Source organism: Ranitomeya variabilis, chromosome 1 (genome assembly GCF_051348905.1).
Source record: "Ranitomeya variabilis isolate aRanVar5 chromosome 1, aRanVar5.hap1, whole genome shotgun sequence".
Taxonomy (NCBI): domain Eukaryota; kingdom Metazoa; phylum Chordata; class Amphibia; order Anura; family Dendrobatidae; genus Ranitomeya; species Ranitomeya variabilis.
The window spans coordinates 1019622371-1019650206 of record NC_135232.1 but is presented as its reverse complement, the minus strand read 5'-3'; the positions used below and the strand labels follow the sequence as shown (position 1 = coordinate 1019650206).

Here is a 27836-nt window from a genome sequence, read left to right as displayed (position 1 = left end):
TGGATGACTATTCTAAAGATTGGCCTTCAATTTTAAAAGGCAGGATTATCCCTTAAAAAAATATATTCTGCTAAATTAAATTTTTATTTAGAAGGGCTCCTATGTTAGGGGTCAAAGTGAAAAAAAAATTAAATTTTAAAGCTTAGCCATCAAATAGAATAATCTCTTAGAAATAGACGTGAAGCTTTTCAGAGAAGTTGGGTGCAAAGTAAGCAATAGCAATGTGTTGACAGTAAGACCTCACCAAATCGAACACACGATTTGCTGCTTGTATTTTAAGTAAGAAAATCAAATGATGCCTGGTCCCCAATCTCTTATAAATCATTAAGTGTAAACTTTGGTAACCATACAGTTAATATTTTATTAAATAGTTCAAAAGCAAATAAAGCATAAATTATAGTATGAATTCCCGTAACACACTCAAAGCGTTTCATTAATGTTTTAGTGTAAATGTACGATTTTACCAGTGCTTTGTGCAAGAATATCTGAGCCTTCTTGTGTCAGATGAATTAACATGATTCTGGGCCTATGCGTCAAACATGTGATAATGAGTCAGCCATGTAGAGCTATAGGTGTCTGATATTTTATACATGAAACACTCTCTTGAAGAATAGTTGCATGCACTGCAAGTGAATGGAAGTGTAGATGTATTATAGAACAATTTATGATCTATATACTATATATATACCTATATGATACAATTAAAGCTGTGCACTATTTCGGATACATAGACTGACCAATCCCAGTTATCACAGGGCAATCACATGTACTTGAAACTTTTCAAAATATAGCTCTGTTTATAAAATAGCTTAAAGTATTATTCCCAATAAGGGCAACTTATACTATTTTGAGATAGGTGATAATTTGTTGATCGCTGGGGATCCCATTGCAGAGATCCCAAGGGATACTGAGAATAAGGGTCTAAAATACATTGTTGCAATGAAGATTTCTGGATTAATAAAAGTTCCAGTGGTGGGACGCCTAGCAATCAGGAAGTTATCCCCTATCTTACGGATGGGGTATACACTGCCATATTGTAAATAACCCTTTAAACTGTCCAATTGTAAGGTCAAAAATCATATGAGTCAGTATCTAGATTTACAGTGGGTACGGAAAGTATTCAGACCCCTTTACATTTTTCACTCTTTGTTTCATTGCAGCCATTTGGTAAATTCAAAAAAGTTCATTTTTTTCTCATTACTGTACACTCTGCACCCCATCTTGACTGAAAAAAAAACAGAAATGTTGAAATGTTTGTGATTTTGTGACTTCAGCTTAGCTACAGTGTCTATAGGAGTCTTAGGTAGTCTAAGACTATGACGTACAGCTTACCAGTACTAGCTTGCTAGTAAGAAAAATATAATTATCACATTATTGCCGCACATGCAGCACACTGAGGAAAATAAACCACAGAATTGTTAACTAAGTTCCTATTAAGAAATTCATACAATAGTATCGACCAAAATGTTCACTCACTCTATTAAAACAAAGTATGATATTTTTACAGGGTTGTCCCAAAATCTGATTACTGAGACCTTTAGTGCAGTACTTACCTATCACTGTCAGTCCAATAGAGAATGATTGGAGAAGCTGCTCTAGTGATGAAGGAGGTGCTATCTTGTTTTGTGGACCATTCCTTTAAGCTTTGTGTAAGTTTAAAATGTATTCTCAACCCAGATTGTATGCATAATTGAGAAAACCAATGCAATCGCTAATCAAATATTGGGGGTAAGTCCTAGATAAGACTGAGCCTTTTTCACACCATAGTGGATGGAGCAGACCTTAGGAAGACTCATCCTTTTATCTATATCATAACATTAGGGAACAGGTGCAGTGGAATATGATGAAACTATATAAGCAAGGAAAAGAACAAGAGAAATCAACAAGGGAACAAGCCATCTGAAAGATCATGTCATCACGTTTTCTCAACTAGTACAAGAACCAGACTCTCCCAATGCAAATTAAAAATTGAATGAGGTGAACAGAGCAGCACCACAAGGGGAGCCTCATTTTAATAGCCATGAGCCCCTTTCTCCACTATGTAATCTCCTGTGGCAAACTATTCAATCTACAATGCACTATCCAGACAGATTTCATTTTAACAAAGTGAAATGACTAGGTATCGTTATTAAACCACCTTAGGATTTATGATTTGTGAAGTTGTTTCACTCAGCCTGGTAGTAGTACAACCTCGGGAGACAATAACTATATTTAAAAAGGACTTTAATCACTGTTACCAGGACAAAAGAAGTAAAGAATATATGATAGTAACTATCTTTAAAAAGGGTCAACACTTATCATCTATCAAATAAGTGTCTGATTGCTGGCGCTCACACCAATGGGACTTCTACTGTTCTACAAGTCTCCATCAAATAAGTGTCTGATCATTGGGGCTCCCACCACTGGGAACTCTTCAGTTCTACAAGTATCTATCAAATAAGTGTCTGATTGCTGAGTCTCCCACCAGTGGGACCTCTACTGATCTATGAGTCTCCATCAAATAAGTGGCTGATTGCTGGGACTTCCTCCAATGGGACCTCTATTGATCTATGGTTCTCCATCAAATAAGTGTCTGATCACTGTGGCTCCCACCAATGGGACCTTGATCATTTTACGATTCTCTATCAAATAAGTGGCTGATCATTGTGTCTTCCACCAATTGGATCTTTACCATTCTATGACACTATATCAAATAAGAAAAAAGGACCATACATAAGCTGAGATTTTCAGCCCATTTTTTAGGCTAAAAGTGCCACTCGCGGCTTATACTCGAGTCATTGTCCCAGGGGGTCGGCGGGGGAGGGGAAGCGGCAGGAGTGGCGGCTGTCACATCATACTCACCTGCTCCCGGCGTGGTCTCTATACGTCCCTGGTTCTCTGATGGTCTCCGACGCCTGCAGCTTTTCCTGTGTTCAGCGGTCATGTGGTACCGCTCATTAAGGTAATGAATATTTACGCAACTCCACTCCCATAGGCATGGTGTGCATATTCATTACTTTAATGAACGGTACCATGTGACCGCTGAACACAGGAACAAGCTGCCAGCGCGCACCGGAGACCATCAGAGAAGCAGAGACATACAGAGAGACCGCACCAGGAGGGGGTGATTATGACAGGTGGGTGAGCCATGCGATATTCACCTGTCACCCTTCCACATCCTCTGGCTGTGAAGTTCAGGTCAGAGGGTGCGATGACGTGTTTAGTGCGTGAACAGTCACTGCAGAGACCCGGAAGACACAGCGGTGCGTGGCGGTGGAACGGGGACAGGTGAATATCGCAAGTGCTGGGGGTCTGAGCCAGCAGAGACACCGGCACCTGGCTTCCAGTGAGGAGAGGTGAGTATATATTTTTTTTAATCGCAGCAGCAGCAGCAGCATATGGGGCATATTATTCTATGGAGCATCTTATGTGGCCATCAACCTTTTTGCAGCATTATATGGGGAATAATATTCTATGGAGCATCTTATGGGGCCATCAACCTTTGTGCAGCATTATATGGGGCATAAAATTCTATGGAGCATCTTGTGGGGCCATCAACCTTTGTGCAGCATTACATGGGGCATAATAGTCTATGGAGCATCTTATGGGGCCATCGACCTTTTTGCAGCAAGCATTATATGGGGAATAATATTCTATGGAACACCTTATGGGGCCATCAACCTTTGTGCAGCATTATTTGGGGCATAATATTCTATGGAGCATCTTATGGGGCCATCGTTAACCTTTTATGAAGCATTATATGGGGCATTTTTTAATATGGAGCATCATATTAGGTCCATCATGAACTTTATGGAGCATTATATGGGGCTCCTGATTCAATATGGATATTCAAAAACACCTAACCTACTGATGTCTCAATTAATGTTACTTTTATTGGTATCTATTTTTATTTTTGAAATTTACCAGTAGCTGCTGCATTTCCCACCCTAGGCTTATACTCGAGTCAATAAGTTTTCACAGTTTTTAGTGGCAAAATTAGGGGTCTTGGCTTATACTCGGGTCGGCTTATACTCCATAATATACGGTATGTGATCACTGGGTCTTCCACATATTGGATCTCTACTGTTCTATGACTCTATCATGTAAACATGTGATCGCTGGGACTCCCACCAATGGGACTTTGATCGTTCTTTGAGTCTCTATAAAATAAGTGGGACCTGTATTGTTCTACAAGTCTCCATTTAACATCGAGCAGGGGTTCAGCATGCTACTGTCATTCTACTATAGGTGATAAGTATGAATCTTGAGAAAACATGTTTAACAGACTATTGGTACAGACCTTATATTAACCAAGAACTAAACTAATTTGGGTTTATCATCACTGTTCATACTACCTTGCAGTTGGTCAGATTATGGCTTACAGCCCTCATAGCTATTTCAGAGGAATTTAAAGCATCTGTCTGTGAATTTTTAGAATATTCACCCACTATTTTTTAGCTGAACTACTTTGCTGTAGTTTACACATTTCTTTTTTTCCCGTACTCCAATGTGTTTTACCTTCATGGTTCATATAGGAAAAATTCAATTTTGGGGTTTAGTGGTCCCTTACCATAATTCAATTTGAGTTCATTTAAACAGTGGAACTATGGAAAGTATCCTATGCAGCACAAAAAGATAAGCACAGATACCTGCAAGATATATTATCCCATGTGTTCATTAAAAACCTAGGGCTGTCTTTAGATATCAAGGACAATCAGTAGCTACATTCAGTAAGTGCTAACAAAATATCTAATTATGCATTATTTAATATCTGATTGACCAAAACAAGTGGGAATGTGAGTCAATGAACAGCTGCTGACATTATACAGAAATTATAATGTCAAAAAACTATGAGCCACCAAATTAATACACTAATTTAGAACCTGCCTGCCTGGCACGGCTTTGTATATGTTCTGCTGATACATGGCACAATGAAGATTCAATAAATAAATAATACAAATTTTAGAAAAAGAATCATTAAAACTAATTAAAATCTTTGCCCATAGTAACTTATTAATGACATACAGGGCCCTGCTCTGCAGGAATTATTACTTAATTAAGTCAGGTTGCAACTACGGCAAGTATTGTATAAATTTAGCACAATGGCTATTTCGTGCCATGTCTGACAGTAGAATATATTACAAACCAGTTGTCTGAAGGCAGAGCTGATCCATTTTCCCATGGGGTAAAGTATATTATATCAAATTAAAAAAGCTTGGTAAATGAGGTAAGGATATTCCATACAAGTACATTTAAACAATATGTCCTAGTAAAACTTTGCAGATCTCAGTTGCCAAGACTGTACAAGTATGGCCTGATGTTCGATTGAATGTTGAGTTATCTTCCAGGGTATGATCATCATCAATGATGTTTTAGAATGTGATATGTACATTTGTATAAACAATATTTACTGAGACTAAAGGCCGCTAAACACATAAGACATAAGATTGTCGGGTGAACCTGCTGATATTGATATTGACGGATTTGGCAAACAGTCTAATGTGTATGGGAGCGCCAACCGACTCAAGACTGGGGGAGATGTCAATTGGGCATGTTGAATTTCGGACTGTTGATCATATCATTCCCACGGAGATAAACCACTGGATGACAAGTCAAACGTCAGTTTTCTCATAGAGAATACAAGGGCGGTCTGCGGAGTTAGCACTCATGTGTATGGGAGACTCAGCCAACATTGCTATTGGCCAATTGATCTGCCAAAACAGCCATTGACAGATAGCCATCTTATGTATATGAAGGACTTAAGATATTAATGATCTACTTTAAAGATAGGTCATCAGTATCAGATAGGTGGTGTAGTGTCCGTTCTTAGGTAACTCAGCTCCTACTGACATGGCTCTATCTTTGCACACTTTGAAGTTCCGGTGGCCGTAGCTCCGAGAATCTATTTAGCAGTGGTGGTGTAGAATGTAAGATCTTTAACCCCTTCACCCCAAGGGTGGTTTGCGCGTTAACCCCTTTCTGACATTGGACGTACTATCCCGTCAAGGTGGGGTGGGCCCGTATGACCAACGACGGGATAGTACGTCCAGCACGATCGGCGGCGCTCACGGGGGAGCGCGGCCGATCGCGGCCGGGTGTCAGCTGATTATCACAGCTGACATCCGGCACTATGTGCCAGGAGCGGTCACGGACCGCCCCCGGCACATTAACCCCCGGCACACCGCGATCAAACATGATCGCGGTGTGCTGGCGGTATAGGGAAGCATTGCTCAGGGAGGGGGCTCCCTGCGTGCTTCCCTGAGACCCCCGGAGCAACGCGATGTGATCGCGTTGCTGCGAGGGTCTCTTACCTCCTCCTCGCTGCAGGTGCCCGGATCCAAGATGGCTGCAGCATCCGGGTCCTGCAGGGAGGGAGGTGGCTTACCGAGTGCCTGCTCAGAGCAGGCGCTGATAAGCCTGCAGTGCTGTAAGTCAGATCGGTGATCTGACAGAGTGCTGTGCAAACTGTCAGATCACCGATCTGTGATGTCCCCCCTGGGACAAAGAAAAAAAAAAATTTCCACATAAGTAAAAAAAAAAAAAAAAAAATCCTAAATAAAGAAAAAAAAAACAAATTATTCCCATAAATACATAAATACATTTCATTATCTAAATAAAAAAAATAAAACAATAAAAGTACACATATTTAGTATCGCCGCATCCGTAACGACCCCACCTCTAAAACAATATCACTAGTTAACCCCTTCAGTGAACACCGTAGGAAAAAAAAAAAACCGAGGCAAAAAACAACGCTTTATTATCATACCGCCGAACAAAAAGTGGAATAACACGCGATCAAAAAGACGGATATAAATAACCATGGTACCACTGAAAACGTCATCTTGTCCCGCAAAAAACGAGCCACCATACAGCATCATCAAATAAAAAATAAAAAAGTTATAGTCCTCAGAATAAAGTGATGCCAAAATAATTATTTATTCTATAAAATAGTTTTTATCGTATAAAAGCGCCAAAACATAAAAAAATGATATAAATGAGGTATCTCTGTAATCGTACTGATCCAAAGAATAAAACTGCTTTATCAATTTTACCAAATGTGGAACGGTATAAGCGCCTCCCCCAAAAGAAATTCATGAATAGCTGGTTTTTGGTCATTCTGCCTCACAAAAATCGTAATAAAAAGTGATGAAAAACTGTCACGTGTCTGAAAATGTTACCAATAAAAACGTCAACTCGTACCGCAAAAAACAAGACCTCACATGACTCTGTGGACCAAAATTTGGAAAAATTATAGGTCTCAAAATGTGGAGACGCAAAAACTTTTTTGCTATAAAAAGCGTCTTTTAGTGTGTGACGGCTGCCAATCATAAAAATCCGCTATAAAAAATGCTATAAATGTAAATCAAACCCCCCTTCATCACCCCCTTAGTTAGGGAAAAAAATTAAGATTAAAAAAATGTATTTTTTTCCATTTTCCCATTAGGGCTAGGGCTAGGGTTAGGGCTAGGGTTAGGGTTATGGTTAGGGCTAGGGTTAGGGCTAGGGTTAGGGCTAGGGTTAGGGCTAGGATTAGGGCTAGGGTTAGGGCTAGGGTTAGGGCTGGGGTTAGGGTTGGGGCTAGGGTTGGAGCTAAAGTTAGGGTTAGGGTTGGGGCTAAAGTTAGGGTTAGGGTTTGGATTATATTTACGGTTGGGATTAGGGTTGGGATTAGAGTTAGGGGTGTGTCAGGGTTAGGGGTGTGGTTAGGGTTACCGTTGGGATTAGGGTTAGGGGTGTGTTTGGATTAGGGTTTCAGTTAGAATTGGGGAGTTTCCACTGTTTAGGCACATCAGGGGCTCTCCAAACGCGACATGGCGTCCGATCTCAATTCCAGCCAATTCTGCATTGAAAAAGTAAAACAGTGCTCCTTCCCTTCCGAGCTTTACCGTGCGCCCAAACAGGGGTTTACCCCAACATATGGGGCATCAGCGTACTCGGGACAAATTGGACAACAACTTTTGGGGTCCAAGTTCTCTTGTTACCCTTGGGAAAATATAAATTTGGGGGGCTAAAAATCATTTTTGTGGAAAAAAAAAGATTGTTTATTTTCACGGCTTTGCGTTGCAAATAGTGTTGAGCATTCCGATACCGCAAGTATCGGGTATCGGCCGATACTTGCGGTATCGGAATTCCGATACCGAGATCCGATACTTTTGTGGTATCGGGAATCGGTATCGGATCCATATTACTGTGTAAAATAAAGAATTAAAATAAAAAATATTGATATACTCACCTCTCCGGAGGCCCCTGGACATCACCGCTGGTAACCGGCAGCCTTCTTTGCTTAAAATGAGTGCGTTTAGGGCCTTCCATGACGTCACGGCTTCTGATTGGTCGCGTGCCGCTGATGTGACCGCCACGCGACCAATCACAAGCCATGACGTCATTCTCAGGCCCTAAACTCCTCATTCTAGGAATTTAGGACCTGAGAATTACGTCGCGGCTTGTGATTGGTCGCGTGGCGGTCACATGAGCGGCACACGACCAATCAGAAGCCGTGACGTCATGGAAGGCCCTAAACGCGCTCATTTTAAGCAAAGAAGGCTGCCGGTTACCAGCGGTGATGTCCAGGGGCCTCCGGAGAGGTGAGTATATCAATATATTTTATTTTAATTCTTTATTTTACACAGTAATATGGATCCCAGGGCCTGAAGGAGAGTTTCCTCTCCTTCAGACCCTGAGAACCATCAGGATACCTTCCGATACTTGGTGTCCCATTGACTTGTATTGGTATCGGGTATCGGTATCGGCGATATCCGATACTTTTCGGGTATCGGCCAATACTATCCGATACTTTCAAGTATCGGACGGTATCGCTCAACACTAGTTGTAAACTGTAGTGAAAAACCCGGGGGTTCAAAGTTCTCACAACACATCTAGATAAGTTCCTTGGGAGGTCTAGTTTCCAATACGGGGTCACTTTTGGGGTTTCTACTGTTTGGGTACATCAGGGGCTCTGCAAATGCAACGTGATGCCTGCAGACCAATCCATCTAAGTCTGCATTCCAAATGGCGCTCCATCCCTTCCGAGCTCTGCCATGCGCTCAAACAGTAGTTCCCTCTCACATATGGGGTATCAGCATACTCAGAACAAATTGGACAACAACTTTTGGGGTCCAATTTCTCCTGTTACCCTTGGGAAAATGCAAAACTGGGGGCTAAAAAATCATTTTTGTGGAAAAAAAGAATTTTTATTTTCACGGCTCTGCGTTATAAACTGTAGTGAAACACTTGGGGGTAAAAAAGTTCTCACAACACATCTAGATAAGTTCCTTGGGAGGTCTAGTTTCCAATATGGGGTCACTTGTGGGGGGTTTCTACTGTTTGGGTACATCAGGGGCTCTGCAAATGTAACGTGACGCCTGCAAACCAATCCATCTAAGTCTGCATTCCAAAAGGCACTCCTTCCCTCCCGAGCTCTGCCATGCGCCCAAACAGTGGTTCCCCCCACATATGGGCTATCAGCGTACTCAGGACAAATTGGACAACAACTTATGGGGTCCAATTTATCCTGTTACCCTTGTGAAAATACAAAACTGGGGGCTAAAAAATCATTTTTGTGAAAAAAAAAATATTTTTTATTTTCACGGCTCTGCGTTATAACTAGTGTTGAGCATTCCGATACCGCAAGTATCGGGTATAGGCCGATACTTGCGGGTATCGGAATTCCGATACCGAGATCCGATACTTTTGTGGTATCGGGTATCGGTATCGAAACAACATTAATGTGTAAAATTAAGAATTAAAATAAAAAATATTGCTATACTCACCTCTCCGACGCAGCCTGGACCTCACCGAGGGAACCGGCAGCGTTCTTTGCTTAAAATGCGCGCTTTTACTTCCTTCCGTGACGTCACGGCTTGTGATTGGTCGCATGCCGCCCATGTGGCCGCGACGCGACCAATCACAGCAAGCCGTGACGTAATTTTCAGGTCCTCAATGCCTAATTCTAGGCATTCAGGAATTTAAAATTACGTTCCGGCTTGTGATTGGTCGCGTCGCGGTCACATGGGCGACGCGACCAAACACAAGCCGTGACGTCACGGGAGGCAGGAGACGCGCGCATTTTTAAAATTACGTCACGGCTTGTGATTGGTTGCGTGCCGCCCATGTGACCGCGACGCGACCAATCACAGCAAGCCGTGACGTAATTTCAGGTCCTCAATGCAGAAATAGGCATCAGGACCTGAAATTACGTCATGGCTTGCTGTGATTGGTCGCGTCGCGGTCACATGGGCGGCACGCAACCAATCACAAGCCGTGACGTAATTTTAAAAATGCGCGCGTCTCCTGCCTCCCGTGACGTCACGGCTTGTGATTGGTCGTGTCGCCCATGTGACCGCGACGCGACCAATCACAAGCCGGAACGTAATTTTAAATTCCTGAATGCCTAGAATTAGGCATTGAGGACCTGAAAATTACGTCATGGCTTGCTGTGATTGGTCGCGTCGCGGCCACATGGGCGGCACGCGACCAATCAGAAGCCGTGACGTCACGGAAGGAAGTAAAAGCGCGCATTTTAAGCAAACAATGCTGCCGGTTCCCTCGGTGAGGTCCAGGCTGCGTCGGAGAGGTGAGTATAGCAATATTTTTTATTTTAATTCTTTATTTTACACATTAATATGGTTCCCAGGGCCTGAAGGAGAGTTTCCTCTCCTTCAGACCCTGGGAACCATCAGGAATACCGTCCGATACTTGAGTCCCATTGACTTGTATTGGTATCGGGTATCGGTATCGGATTAGATCCGATACTTTGCCGGTATCGGCCGATACTTTCCGATACCGATACTTTCAAGTATCGGACGGTATCGCTCAACACTAGTTATAACCTGTAGTGAAACACTTGAGGGATCAAAGCTCTCAAAACACATCTAGATAAGTTCCTTAGGGGGTCTACTTTCCGAAATGGTGTCACTTGTGGGGGGTTTAATGTTTAGGCACATCAGGGGCTCTCCAAACGCGACATGGCGTCCCATCTTAATTCCAGTCAATTTTGCACTGAAAAGTCAAATGGCGCTCCTTCCCTTCCGAGCTCTGCCATGCGCCCAGTCGTTTACCCCCACATATGGGGTATTGGCGTACTCAGGACAAATTGCACAACAACTTTTGTGGTCTAATTTCTTCTCTTACCCTTGGGGAAATAAAAAATTGGGGGCAAAAAGATAATTTTTGTGAAAAAATATGATTTTTTATTTTTACGGCTCTGCATTATAAACTTCTGTGAAGCACTTGGTGGGTCAAAGTGCTCACCACTAGGGTTGAGCGAAACAGGTCGGCCATTTTCAGAAGTCGACGACTTTTGGCAAAGTCGGGTTTCATGAAACCCGACCCGACCCCTGTGTGGGGTCGACCACGAGGTCGGCGATCTTCTGAATCTGGTATCGGAATTCCGATACCGAGTTCCGATATGTTTGCGATATCGGGAATCGGTATCGGAATCCATATTTAAGTGTAAAATAAAGAATCAAAATAAAAAATATTGATATACTCACCCTCGGACGCGCCCTAGTACTAACCAGCAGGCTTCCTTCCTAAGAATGAGTGCGTGAATGACCTGCGGTGACGTCGCGGCTTGTGATTGGTTGCGAGCGGTCACATGGACAAGCCGCGACGTCATCTAAGGTCCTTCACGCGCTCATTCTTAGGAAGGAAGCCTGCCGGAAAGAAGCAGGGCGCGTCCGAGGGTGAGTATATACCTAATAGGAATATACTCACCCTCGGTCGCGCCCTGCTTCTTTCCGGCAGCCTTCCTTCCTAAGAATGAGCGCGTGAAGGACCTTAGATGACGGGTTAATACCTGAAGGGTTAATAAACTACCTGACAGCAGTTTTCAATATGTCAGGGGGTGCTGTTTTTAAAATGGTATCACTATTGGGGGTTTCCCAATATATAGGACCCCTAAAGTCACTTCAAACATGGATAGGTCCCTAAAAAAATAAACTTTGTACATTTCCTTGAAAAAATGAAAAATTACTGCTACATTTTTAAACCTCCTAAAATACTAACAAAATAAATGAACACTTTACAAACGGTGCAGATGTAAAGCCGACGTGGGAAATGTTATTTCTTAATGTTTTTCTATGGTATGACTATCTGGATTAAAGGGATAATCATTCAAAGCTGGAAAATTGCAAATTTTTTAACATTTTTCTCAAATTTCTGATATTTTTTTATAAATAAACACAAAACATATTGACCTAAATTTACCATTATCATAAAGTATAATGTGTCATGAAAAAAACAGTCTCAAAATCACTGGGATATGTTGAATCGTTCCAGAGTTATTACCACATAAAGTGACATTGATAAGATTTCAAAAATTTGGCTCCGTCACTAAGGGGTTAAATCTCACTTTTAAAGTCATCGTTGGGTATAATGAAGTTTTGAAGTTTCCAAATGATATCCTATTACCAAGTGGATTTTTTATTTTTATCATACTTATCTTGGAAACAATGCCCAATTTTGAATAATACATCAATGTGTCAACAGCTTTCAGAAGATGGATAACAAGAATAATATAAAACAATCAAAATACTAGTGTTCCTAAAACTTAGTCACAATAGACGAGTTGGTAAATGCCTCAAATATTCATGACACATCTCTGCACATCATTAGATAATATCAAAGCTGTCAGCTATCATCCATATATGCCTAAGGAGCAAAAAAAAATGTTACCTAGATGTCTATAATATTCACATATTCTGTTATCTATATCGGGGAAATGACAGCTCAAGCAAAAGCAGCAAGGAACTAAATTGGATTCAAAATAAAACCATAGATTAAATCTAAGAGTAGTAATTGATGGGAATAGAGGCTATTAGAATATTAAAGGGTTTTTATCATTTTATAAATTAGGTGTCTTTGTTTAGATTGGAAATTATTATATATATTTTGAAAATAGGTAAAAATAATTTGTGTCAAATGCAGATGCTGGGTGTCTTCGCCTTCTCATGAATTTCCATAACTGAATGCCTTTCTATTATGGGACGATCAGATCTCATTTTAAAAAGATTTATGGGTCACTAAATTATGTCATGAAACTCATAAAATGCATACATTTTATTATACATAGTTTTGAAAAAATATTTCGTGGTTTTTATATAAGAGCTATAACTTTTTTGTGGGTTTCTTGTCTTGCCACTCGGCAAAAGTGACATATACAGTATTTGAGTATTGGACAACCAGGTATACTATTTTTCATATAGTAGGTTGGTCTATAAATCGATTAAATCTTTTAATGGGTCAAAAAGTTGCATGAGACACACTCCTGGCTCTTAACATTGACACCGTTCTTCTTTGGGCCAGCTGGCGAGTTTCAACATCCTTATCATACCTCGGCAACCCCTGCCAAAAAAACTGGAGTCTGGTAATTTTCCTTTAATATTGGAGAACAATCAAACAAATGTAACTGCAGATTCCATCTGATTTTACAATTAGTGCATATTTAAGGCTCAGCTCAAGTCTGGTGTCATAGCAGGGGCCCTGAGTAATTGACTTCACTTTCTTTAGTAGCCAAAATATTGAGAAATCAAGAAATGTTGTGAATGTACAAGTAAAAATGCAACTAATGTTTTCTTTATGGATCACCTGAAAAGTTCTTCAAGACAGTGTTATATATTTTAAAATTGAGCAAAACTTGGAGCAGAATATATTTAGTCTACGCTCAGCATCTCGATAAAGAAAGAAAAAATATTTTTGAGCATCACAGTCTACAGAACAGTATTTTAGAAGGTTTGTATAAAACTATTTGTATACCCCACATATCTACAAAGCTTCATGGATAATGTTCTGCATCTAGTCAGTGCCATCTGATAATTGTTGTTGCTCATTTTGTTCTGACCCAAGGTCAGACTGCAGGATCACCAGGGAGTCCGAATTAAGAGATTTGGCCCTTCAAAATAATGAGTGCTACAACAGTTTGGTGCCCTAAGATGAGGCCGTGGTAACCAGTCTATTCCCAAGCCATATGTGGGAGTTTCCTGAGAGATTGACAATCCAAATCCCAGCTGCAGTGAGGTAAGAAGCTTTTATTCTACACCTTGTTTCTGTGTGTTCAATATCTCCGATCTCATCGATATCTCTAAGTAAAGGCTGTAAATGAGGGTCAGGAACTGACATAACTAGTACGTTTTGTGATTTTAGGTCTGTAATTAGAGAGTTGAATGATTGAGTAATAATATTATAAGTGTCATCTGTATTATCTATCTACTAACTGGCTGTCCAGTGCAGAGCGGGGGCCTTCCCTGTACAATTCTATTGCTGTGGTCATCTCGGATCGGCAGTACATTGTCTAAGGCTATGTTTATGTAAGTGGATTCGGGCGTTCCCAGAGTGTCAGTGATCACTACAGTCATCGGAAGTTTTGTACTTATCCCTAGGTACAGTAGGCAGGCGGTTAGTTTTTGGTGAATTTTGTTATGTGTGTTTATAAGAACCTCTGAATGACCGGGTGATGAGTAACTGAGTATAAGGGACAAATAAATAAGTAGCCCCCTGTTACCCAGGTCATTATGACTTTATTTATCATGTACTCATTATAACACAGTTTTTTCAGAACTTCAAAACATTGCATATGAGATAAGAAAGCATGAAATCCTTGACTATGAGACCATAAGGCTGGGTAATACAAAACAAATTGTAGAACAATGAGCAAAAACATTAACCCTTCTATATTGTAATACCTCTGCTCTTCTGGTTTTGATATATATTATAAGGGTGTTTTGGGGGGGTTTTGATAGATATCATCTAGTCTCCTTTGAGGACAGAAGAGACTATAAATTCAGGCAATGGATTCTACCTGGAGTATAAGGGTACCGTCACACAGTGCCATTTTGATCGCTACGACGGCACGATCCGTGACGTCGCAGCGATCGTATGATTATCGCTCCAGCGTCGTAGACTGCGGTCACACGGTGCAATCACGGCGCTGGAGCGATGCCGAAGTCCCCGGGTAACCAGGGTAAACATCGGGTTACTAAGCGCAGGGCCGCGCTTAGTAACCCGATGTTTACCCTGGTTACCAGCGTAAACGTAAAAAAAACAAACAGTACATACTTACATTCCGGTGTCTGTCCTCCGGCATCTCAGCTTCTCTGCACTGTGTAAGCACAGCGACCGGAAAGCAGAGCGGTGACGTCAGACGTCACCGCTGTGCTCGCTTTCTGGCTGGCCGGCGCTCACAGTGCAGAGAAGCTGAGACGCCGGGGACAGACACCGGAATGTGAGTATGTACTGTTTGTTTTTTTTACATTTACGCTGGTAACCAGGGTAAACATCGGGTTACTAAGCGCGGCCCTGCGCTTAGTTACCCGATGTTTACCCTGGTTACAAGTGAACACATCGCTGGATCGCTGTCACACACAACGATCCAGCGATGTCAGCGGGTGATCAAGCGACGAAAGAAAGTTCCATACGATCTGCTACGACGTACGATTCTCAGCAGGATCCCTGATCGCTGCTGCGTGTCAGACACTGCGATATCGTAACGATATCGCTAGAACGTCACGAATCGTACCGTCGTAGCGATCAAAGTGTGACTGTGTGATGGTACCCTTAGAGTTATGATCACAAAAAATATCAAGATTTGGTCATGATAACATGAGAATTATTATTAAAGGACATCTCTCAGCACAAAATGGCTGTTCAAACCAATCACATGTGCCTGAAGCACCTTTACTGTGGTCAAACAATTTATTGCACCTTCCTACCTACTTGTGTTCATCTATCTCCACCGTCCTCTTCCTTTACTGACATCTCTTGCTTCACCAGAGCCAGAAAAGGTGGAGATAGATGGAAGGCAAGTAGGTGGGAAGGTGTGCTGAATTATGGAGCGCTGACAAGAGTGCTTGGTTGAGATACTGATTTGGCTTTTATCCTAAGTCATATTGCACGACTCGTTAAAGGGTTGATTGTGACTTGTAGGATCCCTACTTCCAACAGGTGGCGCTGTAGAGTTAAGTCCTCTTTTTCTCAGAAGAGGCAATTTGCATGGTTTGAACAGTAATTTTTTTCTGACAGAGTCCCATTATATCAGGATGCTTTTCAGCACAAGAACAAACCCCAAATCATATTCTTACCATACAAGAGACTGATGCAATGGAAGTTCTTATCATGGTAAACATCATGCATTTACTTTGCAGCGTACTCATTTTTCCCTTGATGCATGGACAATAAGCCTTTGACTAGTGGCCTGAATGCTCCATTGCAGCCTCGCTGTCTGAGTCTGAACAATGTATAATATCCTAGAAATAACTGCGACAATGCTTTTAGCTCTTTTACACTGTAATCTTAGCCCATTTGTCAGCGGCAATGATGCAGTGTGTCTAATCAGCTGAAAAATGCATTCTCAGCCCAGGAATGACTTTCTTTGCGTGTTTTTTCCATTTTCTTTGATTGGGTATTTGCTTCGTATGTTTCTAATGATTATGTATTCTTTATATGATGTACTGCTTGGGGAGAGATCAGAGCCTTGTAAATGTGATCATAAATAAGTAGAAATTGTGTACTGACGAGCCGGGATGCTAGAGAAATCTCGAAAGGTCACACAATTGTGTATAACGGGCCGATGTCTGATCCGCACTCGGTTAATGCAGCAAACCTGTTATTTCAATGGCCTTTGAATTATGATGTTCTGGTGGATATGTCCTAATGAGAAACTTTATTATTTTTCTGCAATGTTTATTTGGAATTGTAAATATAAATAATTGTGCCGAAATATAAAATTTTCTGTCTGAAAAGTTTTCTAATTTGCAGCATCTTCACTTGATATTAGCAGATAATATATGAACAGCTAATGATTTCCTATGCGGCTCTATGAAATCTACCTGCTTATGTTTCCTCGCTAAGCACTTAATGACTTTTCGATATTCATATTTGTCAATCCTAGTCCTTAACGTTGCTATGTACATTCACAGTGACACGCGACTTGGAAAATCAGTCCTTTTAACATCATCAAAAAACGTGGAGGTGACAGCGGTGATTTCCAGTGTTGATTAATCGTTCAGCTAGTGCTAATTAATTGGAGACATTTAGCGGTGTACTAATGAGTCTCACAATAAATCGTTGTATACCATGTCATAACTGATGTGGAAAGAGATGAGAAGTCCATTTCCATTAGCACGCCCTGCTCTCGATATACTGCTCGGAGCAGGAACATACAGAAGCGATGTACAGGGCAGCGACTTATATATTCTCAGACATGCACCCGCCTCGTATGCGTATATGTAAAATATGAAGGAGGATCTATGAATAACCACATTTCATGTTCAAAACTAGAAATGCGTGAATGTCACAAAATTAGTTTCAGGCAGATTCACTCAAATCGGTCTCTGCAGATTAGATTGGATCCAAATAAAATTTGGCCTGAATTGAAAGTGGCCTAAAAAAAACATTTCTTATGCTCTGAGGTTTCTCCAGGACCCAAAGCCAAATAAATGGAGGGTTGGGAAGGGTTTAAAAAACAAAAATAGATTATAGTTTCCCCTCACCTATCCTGACCCTGCAGCTTCCTGCCTATTTACTCATTCGCTCCCCACGGGTGATGGATCTTATGGAGTTAAGAGAACGCACCCAGTCAAGTGAGGCATAACACACTTCATTGACAGGAAGAAGCGAGCAGAGGATTAGGCAGGGAGTTCCTGCGGTTGGACAGGTGAGGGGTGGGTATAGGACAAGCGCGTATCATTCTTTTGGTGAACCACTTCCTAGACCACTAACCGTGGCCAGCTGGCTGTCTTTTTGCTGGATTCATGTGAATCAAATCCTCAACATTTTGGACCATTGAGGAATCACAAATTTTCAAAAAATTGGGAACAATTTTTACACCAATCAATTGACGAACATCAATAAGTATAGAGGGGTAGCCTTGTAACCCAGACATTTATACAATGGAAACCCTCTTATTGAAGAAGTAGAAACAACAGAAGAGTTAGCAATCTTCAATGCAATTCTTGGGGACCCAACTCTCTCATTCTGCATATCACCTCCTTTTTATTTTATTTTAGACTGTTTCTAGTGTTGGTGAGTGACATATGAATGGAGGATCTATTTGCTTTTTAAAAAAATATGAAGCAAAATAATATTACTTTTCATAATGTCGTATATACTAGACTCGGTTTCTTTCCATGTGGCTGACAGCTATCTGTTTCGATTTCCCAAGATACATGAATATTGGGCTCGCTGAAGAGAAAGCCAGTAATAGACTTCTCTCGTAGAGAACAAAATAATCAAGTGCAATGCATGCAAACTAACCCGTCCCTATTCTCCATGGACAGATTAGTAGTAATGAGGCCCCTATGCGCATCAGAGGATTCCCAACACAGTTACAACTGGTAGATTTGGCCGGGTTTCATTTAAATGGGTTGTCCAGGTTCAATCAAGTAAGAGAAGATGAGACAGTTCGTCCATTTTTGTGAAAACTCTGTGTTTATTGTAACTTTATTTCATACATGCTAAAACCACTGATCACAAATCCTCATACACTGATGTATTTCAGAATTAAACTTTCTGATTCATAGCTATAAAAAATTTTTTTATGGAAAACGATACTTGATTATCTTACTTGATCATCATTTTAACATCCTCTGCTCAAGCCGCCAAGCATTACAGGTGTGGTGAGCAGTTATTTTTTTTTTTATTTTGTCCAGGTTTGACTCGATGTCACTGCAGACTTATGCATCCTCACATGGCGCACACTAGGCACTGTCAGGATTCTCTGGTTATGACAGCAAGACCAGGTGGTCATGTGACTGCAAGTATGTGATACAGATTTATCATTGGTGCAACTTGTGGGGCCACACAGGGGCCCAAGAGGTAAGAGCGCCCATTTCTACCTCTACAGCAGGTGAATTTTTGCATTTTTAGGAGCCCTTGGGCTGCAAAGGGCCCATGTATTGTTGCACAGGGGCCCTTTCCTGTCTGCGTCCACCAATGATGTGATATGCATACTTCCAGCCACTTTACGAATAGAAGTGTGCGGCCTAGACAATCCCTTTAACGTGTGTAGTTTTTTTGCATTTCCAAATGTGCATATTAAATATAGTTCCAGCGCCTGATCCTAGCATGAGGATGATGAAGGTATATAAACCTATAGCACTTTGTGTAAACACAACAATTGTAATCAGCTGAGTTCAAAAACAGTATAAATATAAAAATATAATATACATATACATATACAGTATATAAAAGGTCAGTGTATAAACTATTGTATATTTTTAGGATACATTTCCCTGTTTCTGTAGTTACAGGTATTGCAGAGGCTCAAACCCAGAAGCACTTTAATTTGTGATGCATGCCATGTTAAATACAAAATAATAAAATTCTTCCTATTCCTCCAGACTTATCTCTATTCAAGATACATATAAATTCCAGAGAAAACATATCTATGTCTATACAGTCAGAAGACAACTAATCTCCTGGGTTTATTCCTATGCATTATCCGATAGTATTAATAACATAAGGCCCCTACACCTTATGGGAATGGCGGTTTATCAAGGCTTGACTATCGGCAGTAAGGTGTCTAATAGCTTTTAGCCTTCAAGTGGCCATTAGTTACCAGTTTGTAATTTCCAGTTGTTACAGTTGTTACAATGTGGACATCACCTCTGCATATCAATATGTGATAAGTGCGTTTTCTTGGATACGAGAAGTTTGCTAGTTTCTGGGGAGGAGGTTGATGCTTGTTGAATAACTTAATGTATTTGATTGAGCTATAAAAGAATTCCAGATTTAATTTAATTTCCAATTTTCTGCTGCTTAGATTTAAATATTGAAGTGATGTAAAATAAATGGATTGCCTATCCTGCCGTACTTGATTTATTTTCTTCATTTTGGTACAATGATTACAGCGGCTGCAATAATAAAAATCAATATGAAAAGTCTCAAGAAGCTTGTTGACAGTTTATTGAAAGACGGTCGGACTGTTTGTTAAATATCATCACATGGGAATCACTTAAAAAGTGCTCCAATTCCTTCTAGAAAGAAAACAACCCAGGTGGCTACTTGGAGGCGGGCTGGCTTCACACGCTTCCTCATGGGTGGTATGATTTAGAGGTGGTGCAAGCACTGAGACCTCCCATTCTAGTGTGGGCATGTGATAAACAGGGACCTGGATCTTGACCACTGCTCTTGAGAAAAGAAGAATACAAGCTCCCCTTTGATCATAATCCTGAAATGTTATATAAAAGTATATAAAGTTACCTGCTCTCCAGTGGCACATTACTGCCAAGGACCCAGCTGTCCTGCAGCTGGACGGACTCGGGTGTGGTTTGCAGCTCGGCGGGCAGTGCAGCCGGCGGGGCCGGACTTTGGTTCCTCCTATGTGTCAAAGAATTGCGATTGAGGGATGTAATGGATGGTTGCTGTGCTGCAGGATGCTGCTTGTGAGTAGGTGGTAAAGGCTGCAAAGTTGATTGGCCTTGGTTGTTTGGCGTTTGCTCTGTAGATGAGGAAAAAGAAAATAGCATCAGGATGCTGAAACGAATCTAAAAGTGCGCAATTAATTACGAATAAAAAAAAGTTTATACTGCAGGGCCTTATATGACATTTCCACTGAGACACATTCACTTTGGGCACACAGCACTCTAATTAACATTAAACAGATGGTAAACTGGCATTTGGTTCTTTATATTGGATTTCATTTACGTTAGCACTTTCATAAACAGTATTTGACAGATACCGATTGTGCTTTTCAAGATCGACAGCCAACATAATATTAAAAAAAGCAAGCGAAAGGAAATGACATGAGAAATTCTTTACGGTTCACACCGGCTCTTTAAACACATGTAATTCCTATAATTATTTTAACAGTGTTTCTTTTGAGCATTACTTAACAGTAATCATTTGTAGCAAGCCAGTAGCTTAACAGCAGTATACCCTGCCAGTTTCGAGGATTTCAGAGTGTGTAGGTCTGTATGCTGATTTGCTAATAGATACTAAGTATTCTCCAGCAGAAGGTCACTCTGCGAAACAGATGTTGTAGGACAGAAATTTAACAGACTGAATCACATCTGATTACCACGTCAGAAGACTCATATAGTTAACGACCGTTAAGTTCATTGCAGCAAAGACAAAAAGAGAATTCCCTAATTAATACAGAAACGCCCCTCACATGGCAAAGGGGCATCCCTAATTATGGCTATCGTAAAGAAGAACTAAGCTAATCAAAGCCCACAAATTATATTTTATTCTTATCTTATCCTTAGTTTTATGCCTTCAGTAGTGACCCCATGAGTAGAAAAGAGATTTACAGGACAGTTTCTAATGTAATGGTTTTGCTGGAACTTCTCACTTTTGTCACAAGATATTTGCAATCAAGCCCTGATAGATAGTGACTACAGACACGCAGATCTTTGATCTGAATTTTTCACAAACAAATTGATTTGCTCAAACCTCAATACTGGAAAGCTTGTAATTGCTCGGAAAATACATGTGGGGGAGAAGAGAGAAAGTGAGACAGAGAGAAACCCGCTGACCTTCAAAGTTTATACTCTACAGAAGACCCCGCTGTCCATAAGAGCTTTCACTCTACAGAAGGGAGAGGACGTTGCTGACAATAAGAGTTTACACTCTACAGGGGAGAGAAGACCCCACTGGCCATAAGAGTTTATACTCTACGGAAGAGAGAGGACCTCACTGACCATAAGAGCTTATACTCTACAAGAGAAAGAAGACCCCACTGACCATAAGAGCTTATACTCTACAGGATAAAGAAGACCACACTGCCCATAAGAGCTTGTACTCTACAGGATAAAGAAGACCACACTGCCCATAAGAGCTTATACTCTACAGAAGAGAGAGAACCTCACTGACCATAAGAGCTTATACTCTACAGGATAAAGAATACCACATTGACCATAAGAGCTTGTACTCTACAGAAGAGAGAGAACCCCACTGACCATAAGAGCTTGTACTCTACAGAAGAGAGAGGACCCCACTGACCATAAGAGCTTGTACTCTACAAAAGAGAGAGAACCCCACTGACCATAAGAGCTTATACTCTACAGAAGAGAGATGACCTCACTGACCATAAGAGCTTATACTCTACAGGAGAAAGAAGACCCCACTGACCATAAGAGCTTATACTCTACAGGATAAAGAAGACCACATTGACCATAAGAGCTTGTACTCTACAGAAGAGAGAGGACCCCACTGACCATAAGAGCTTATACTCTACAGAAGAGAGATGACCTCACTGACCATAAGAGCTTATACTCTACAGGAGAAAAAAGACCCCACTGACCATAAATGCTTATACTCTACAGGAGAAAGAAGAGCTTACATCAATATACAGTAGAAGATAGAAAGACAGAGAGGGGACCCTGCTGATCATAAAAGCTTACATTCCATATGAGGGAGAAAGAGAGGACCCCTTTAACTATAAGGGCTTACACTCTACAGGCAAGAGAGAGAGAAGACCATGCTGACCATAAGAGCTTACACTCTGTAGAGGAGAGGGATTTACCCAGTGACATTGGACAGAAAAGTGACTCTGCCACACAAACTGTGCTCCTCTGGGAACCCCTGATCTGTGATAGCTAAGGTGCTGACCACCACTGTACAAGGTATGATAATCTATAAGATCTCATAGTTGCAAGGCATTATGGGGAGGCCCTCGATGCGACAAAATTGACATTAGCTCAATTTCTGATGATTCAGCAGTATGGAAAATGGTGATGGGCAAGTTTTTTTTTTGTTTTTTTTGCGGACTACGAATTGAATCTCAAAATGTTCAAATTCAGAAAATTCAACTTCAACTCGGTCCTCCGCTGATGGATCTGCTCATCTCTAATTGTGACTAATTTCAAATTTCTTTTAATCTTAAGAAATCTAAATCCTTGCATTATGGTGGCCATGTCTCTTTCAATCTGATAAGAAGGAAGGTATCAAAGGGCAACAATGAATATTGAGAAGTATTAGGTACTTTAATAAAAAGATATTTTGATAACAAAAATTGATATCCAGATAAACCTCAGGAGCTATGATGAAAAACAGAAAAAAAAATCTGCAACTTTCAGATTAAAATCTATAATCTATTACAATTGCTTCAGCAAACCCTAGAATATTATGGTAGTTTCACAAATAATAACTGAATGGCCACTTTTTACTGTAAAGTCATTTTCAAGTCCAAAAATTCAGGGATGATCAATTGTATTTTATATATTACAATATTATCATTAATAAATAATAATAATATAGTGTAAATATCATGACAGTGGTCTCATATAGAGATTCAAATATCATGTATAAGACAAAGCTATAATTATGGATGTTTATGGTGGAAGCTTCCACCAGCCGATCCGTGATTGCAGCGATAATCAACATCACTGTTCTGTCTGATGACACTTGTCACCGCTGCAGCCAATCACTTGTTGCAGCAATGACAGTTTGGTTATCACTGATGTCAGTTTGCTGCAGTGGTCACATGTTCATTCGGCTGGAAGATGAAGCACCTGAGCAGCGCAGGAAAAAGAGTGATGGATCAGCAACTCAGACCTGGGTAGACCTGAAGGAGGAGCGGTGGTGGATCAACAAGGTGAGTATAATTTATTTTTATAAACTACTGAAAACTACAAATTCCAGCATGTTTGAGGAGTAGTTTTTCAATCACCAGAGAGCTGCAGGTGGTGGATCAGTGCTCTAGGGCAATAACCATTCTAAGAGAATCCATTTAAAAAGTGTATCTTATCAAAGCAAGACAAGATCAATGAGTCAGTGCTGATGTAACACACATATGGCCGCTACCACTCATGTATATGAACACAGCATGCATATATGTCTTATGTAAATGTAGTTCTGAGTGGCACCACATGACATGGTTCCATGCATGATTCATACGCAACATTTCAAGCTGGTGATGCAGCCCATTTTATACCAGCCCCAGCCAATATTACTCTCAGTAGGATATAGTGAGCTCTTTTAAATATTCTTGTATTACCGAGTCAGTAGGCAGTATGGATGGATTGACTATGGTTATCTTCAATAATATTACTGACACCAATCAAAATAACTGCTAAATGAATAAGAAAAAATGACAGTGAGTCTAGATCTGGATGTGAGAAAATAAGACCTCATGTACACAATGATATTACAAATCTGTGTAGTATAATCTCCATGTGCTGCTGTTCTGCTTCTGTCTGGTAGATATATCTGGATAATTTGCTTCTATGATAGAATACCTCTCATATTTATCAAATGAAGAATCAAAAAAGATTTGTACATTTAAGTCCCGCTCGCTGGCCAATCAGAAATGTCCTCACAATGACCACCTTTGGGTGTGATTTTGGTGAACCCCACCCCATGTGCAGGAAAATTTGTATGGCTATATCACCAAAATCAGGTCTATTGTCAAGTGTACATATGGAGTCGAAAAAATCTCACACTAAGGGCAGGTGAGCGGCTGTAGATTCTGTCATCCGAGAGAATAAGGCCGCATATGTGAATGACACTCTGATCAAACTCTAATCTAAACTCTGATCAAAGTGTTAACCTATTGTGATCCGATTCTCTCAGATGAGATGATGAGATGTAGAAAAAAAATTCTTCTCCATTCTGCTACTGCGTGGAAATACGATATAGATGTATAGATGTTTTTCCTGGATAGAACTCGTACATATAGTCTATGGCTCTGTTCACATGGTCTGCACCAAAATGCAGAGATATGTCTAACTTTGATTAGTTACAGATCAAATTCACCAAAGCAAGTCTACAGGTCCGTAAAGCAAATTTTTCACTGACTACTTGATCAGAGAAGCTTGAGAAAGCTCCATCAAATTCTATTTGTATACGAGAAAAACTGATGAAACTTTCAATGCAAAAATTGACACACCGACCAATCACTGGTGCAAATGTGCTTATTTGTGTCTGAAAACAAATACCAATGAGGCTATGGCCATGTATTTATGCAGTATTTATGTGAACGGACAAGTATGCTTTATGATTTGGGATCTTTAACATTTATCCTCACTTTCAAGCTAAAAATTACTACCAAAAGATGCCCCAAACATTTTATGTTCAACTTGAGGACGTGATAATTAAAGTTCATTAATTAAACTTGTAGTGTAAATGAAGATGTCATGATTCAGGTTTGGATTCGTAGCAGCTCTGGTTCCGCTATGATTTAAATGTAGTTTTTTTCTTTCAGGCCAGCAAGGGTTAAAGTCTGTTTCCTTGCTGGCAGCTGCTGTGTTCGCTGGTCAGCTGATGTGGTTGGTGACAACTCCCACCATCCTTTAAATGGTCACCTGATGCATCAGCTGACTGTTGGTGATAGAGTTTTCTATGTAGACCAGCTTTGAAGTTGCAGCTCTCTGGTGCCAGTGCTGAATCTGCTTCTTCTGTGGATTTTGGGGTCCTGTTTCCATATCCTCTGCGATGTGGAGCTTGGCAGAGCAGTCAGGAGCTAAGTTTTGTCTATTTACCTTGTCTGTCTCATGCTTTTCACTATCTCCTGTCTTCGTACCATCTGCAGCGGTGAGGTTAGCGCCCTTGCCAACCAGTACACTAGCCAGTGGTGTGAGGTGACAGTTGGGGATGAGGTACATGATGGCGGCAGGGGGAAGGACCTGTTTAGGGCATTAGGGGAGTGCAGGGATAGGCTTAGGTTGTGGTTCAGGAGGTGTCCCATCCCGAGTTCCCTATTGTCAGGGCCTTCCTCTCTTTTACAATCCCATTGTGTGTGTTGTGCCGTCCACTGGACCGACCCCTATTGGGTCATGACAGAACATTTATATACCAGTCAAGGACTGTGAGTTGAGTGCCACTCAGCATGGGCGCTCCAGAGCCTACTCTACATGGGCACTCCCGTACCTACTCTACATGGAAACTCCAGTGACTACTCTACATGGGCACTACCATACCTACTCTACATGGGCACTCTAATGTCTACTCTACATGGGCATTCTAATGCCTACTCTACATGGGCACCCCAATGCCTACTCTACATAGGCACCTCAAAGCTTCTAGGTTGTGGTTACCACCTTTAGCAAACTTTAGCAGACTATCTGCAGCAAAGCAACCATAACAACATAATCAAACTCAGCATCTGACCCTTAAAATAAATCAGCCACTGTGTTTCTAATAAATGATAGGTGACAGCAACGTCTCTGACATTAAATGCAAGTTTTAAAACTTATTTAACAATAACTATTTCTTAAAATATCAGTAAAATATGAATGGTGAGCCTTAGATACCTGCAGCACAATGTTATTAATTATGTGTCAGCAGTAAGATTTGTGTTGCAGTCTACAATATAAGTCTTGCAGCTACGTTGACTTTGGACAGAAATGACATTCGCGTCATGTCAGAACATTTCAGAGCTGATGAATATTACTCATATTGCTCTACGAGCGGAACAAGCCATGTACACGCTACGTCAAAACTGCTTTCATATTTGCAGAGGAGAGGCCTGGAGTTAATGCCGGGTGAATTGTTTTGCCCATATTCCACTAGCTTGCCAGTCTTATTAACAATAAATATTTAGCGCCATTTCCAATTTTATTGCCGTGTAGAGAATTCATGTGGACGGATAGCTGGAAATTGAGGAGCCCATAAATTCATCAAAGAGTTATGAGTCAGGTAGATTTTACTGCAATTAATCAGTGCTGCCTTTCTCCACACCAGTGGGTGTCATTGTGTTTGATTAGAATCACGGCTGAGGCCTTCGAGGCACATTTCAACAAGACAGTTACAAGGTAATTCAACCAGTCAAAGCAAGCACCCAATTAAAAGAGATCTGTCTGAAGAAAACTGATACCGCGGAAAAGTCTGTTTAATGTATGTCACGCGCCAGTATGGAGGGTGCCTACTGCCTAGATAGACGTGCAGTAACGGATCCTTTGTGTTAGCAAACATTACACATTAATATATTAATCTATCTGTGTCTATGCTGAGCGGGAATTAATGTATCAATGCGGCGGAGGTCTTTGTCAGGCTCGGATTGGATCACAGACTGTCAGAGACTTCTGCTTCTCGTTAACTCAGCAACACCATTAGCGCACTGCATTTCCAGAACTATTGCTTAAAACAAGCTTTGTGTTACATGTATTATTAAAATAATGTTGGCATATTTTTATTTTCATATCACAATCTGTAAAAAAGCAAAATAAAAAATCTTGCAATTTTCACACTGGTCACTGAGGCTTTTTTAGACTAACTCCCTGTTCTTTCAGGCAAAGTTTTCAGCTGGCTTCTTATCATCAGAGGCAGGATTACACTGACATGTAATACTTTTATACACAGCTCATAATGCACGATCCACCAATCATTAGAGCCAATGTCACAACTTCCAGTCCCTCCCCGCCTCATTTTCCAATGTCTTGACTTTCTCTTGTTCGAAGACTAGTATTCTACACTACATAAGTTCTGTCCAAGGGATACCCTATGTATTTTTTTGTTGCCATCTTAATGTTTTGTTTTTTTTTCGATTTTGCACTTTCATTTTTTCTCACCTTCTCTCTAAAGCCATATCTTTTTCATTTTTCCATTAACATAGTAGAACTTGTTTTTTTCATTAAGAACTGTACTTTTGAAAGACACCATTCATTTTATTATACAGAATACAATACATACATACAATAGGCTGACAATCAGGAAGAAAATTCAAGTGGGGTGAGAAATGAGATTCCTCTATTGTTTTTTTTTTTGGTGGGTTGTCTTTATGGCATTCATTCTGCATTAAAAACACAGCAATGCCTTGTTTCTCCTGTGGTGGCGCTGGGAGAAAAAACTATCACGTTTTCTTAGGACCCTAAATGATGAATATTGTGTAGATTACAAGAGCTCTAAATTCAAATATGTTGACAAAGATTAGAACAATGACTCCACTCCTGTCCACATTTGCCTGATATTGCTACTTAGCCCCA

General features: G+C 40.7%; 1 protein-coding gene across 11 annotated transcripts in view; it reads right to left on the bottom strand.

Annotated features, from left to right (window-relative positions):
* The window catches only part of TENM3 (teneurin transmembrane protein 3), a 1770339-nt gene that overhangs the window by 449280 nt on the left and 1293223 nt on the right, over positions 1–27836 (bottom strand). For all 11 annotated transcript variants that reach the window (XM_077279546.1, XM_077279548.1, XM_077279545.1 and 8 more), the window contains one exon: positions 20176–20413. In XM_077279546.1, coding sequence (XP_077135661.1) covers positions 20176–20413 — 238 coding nt within the window. The remainder of the gene's footprint in view (positions 1–20175; positions 20414–27836) is intronic.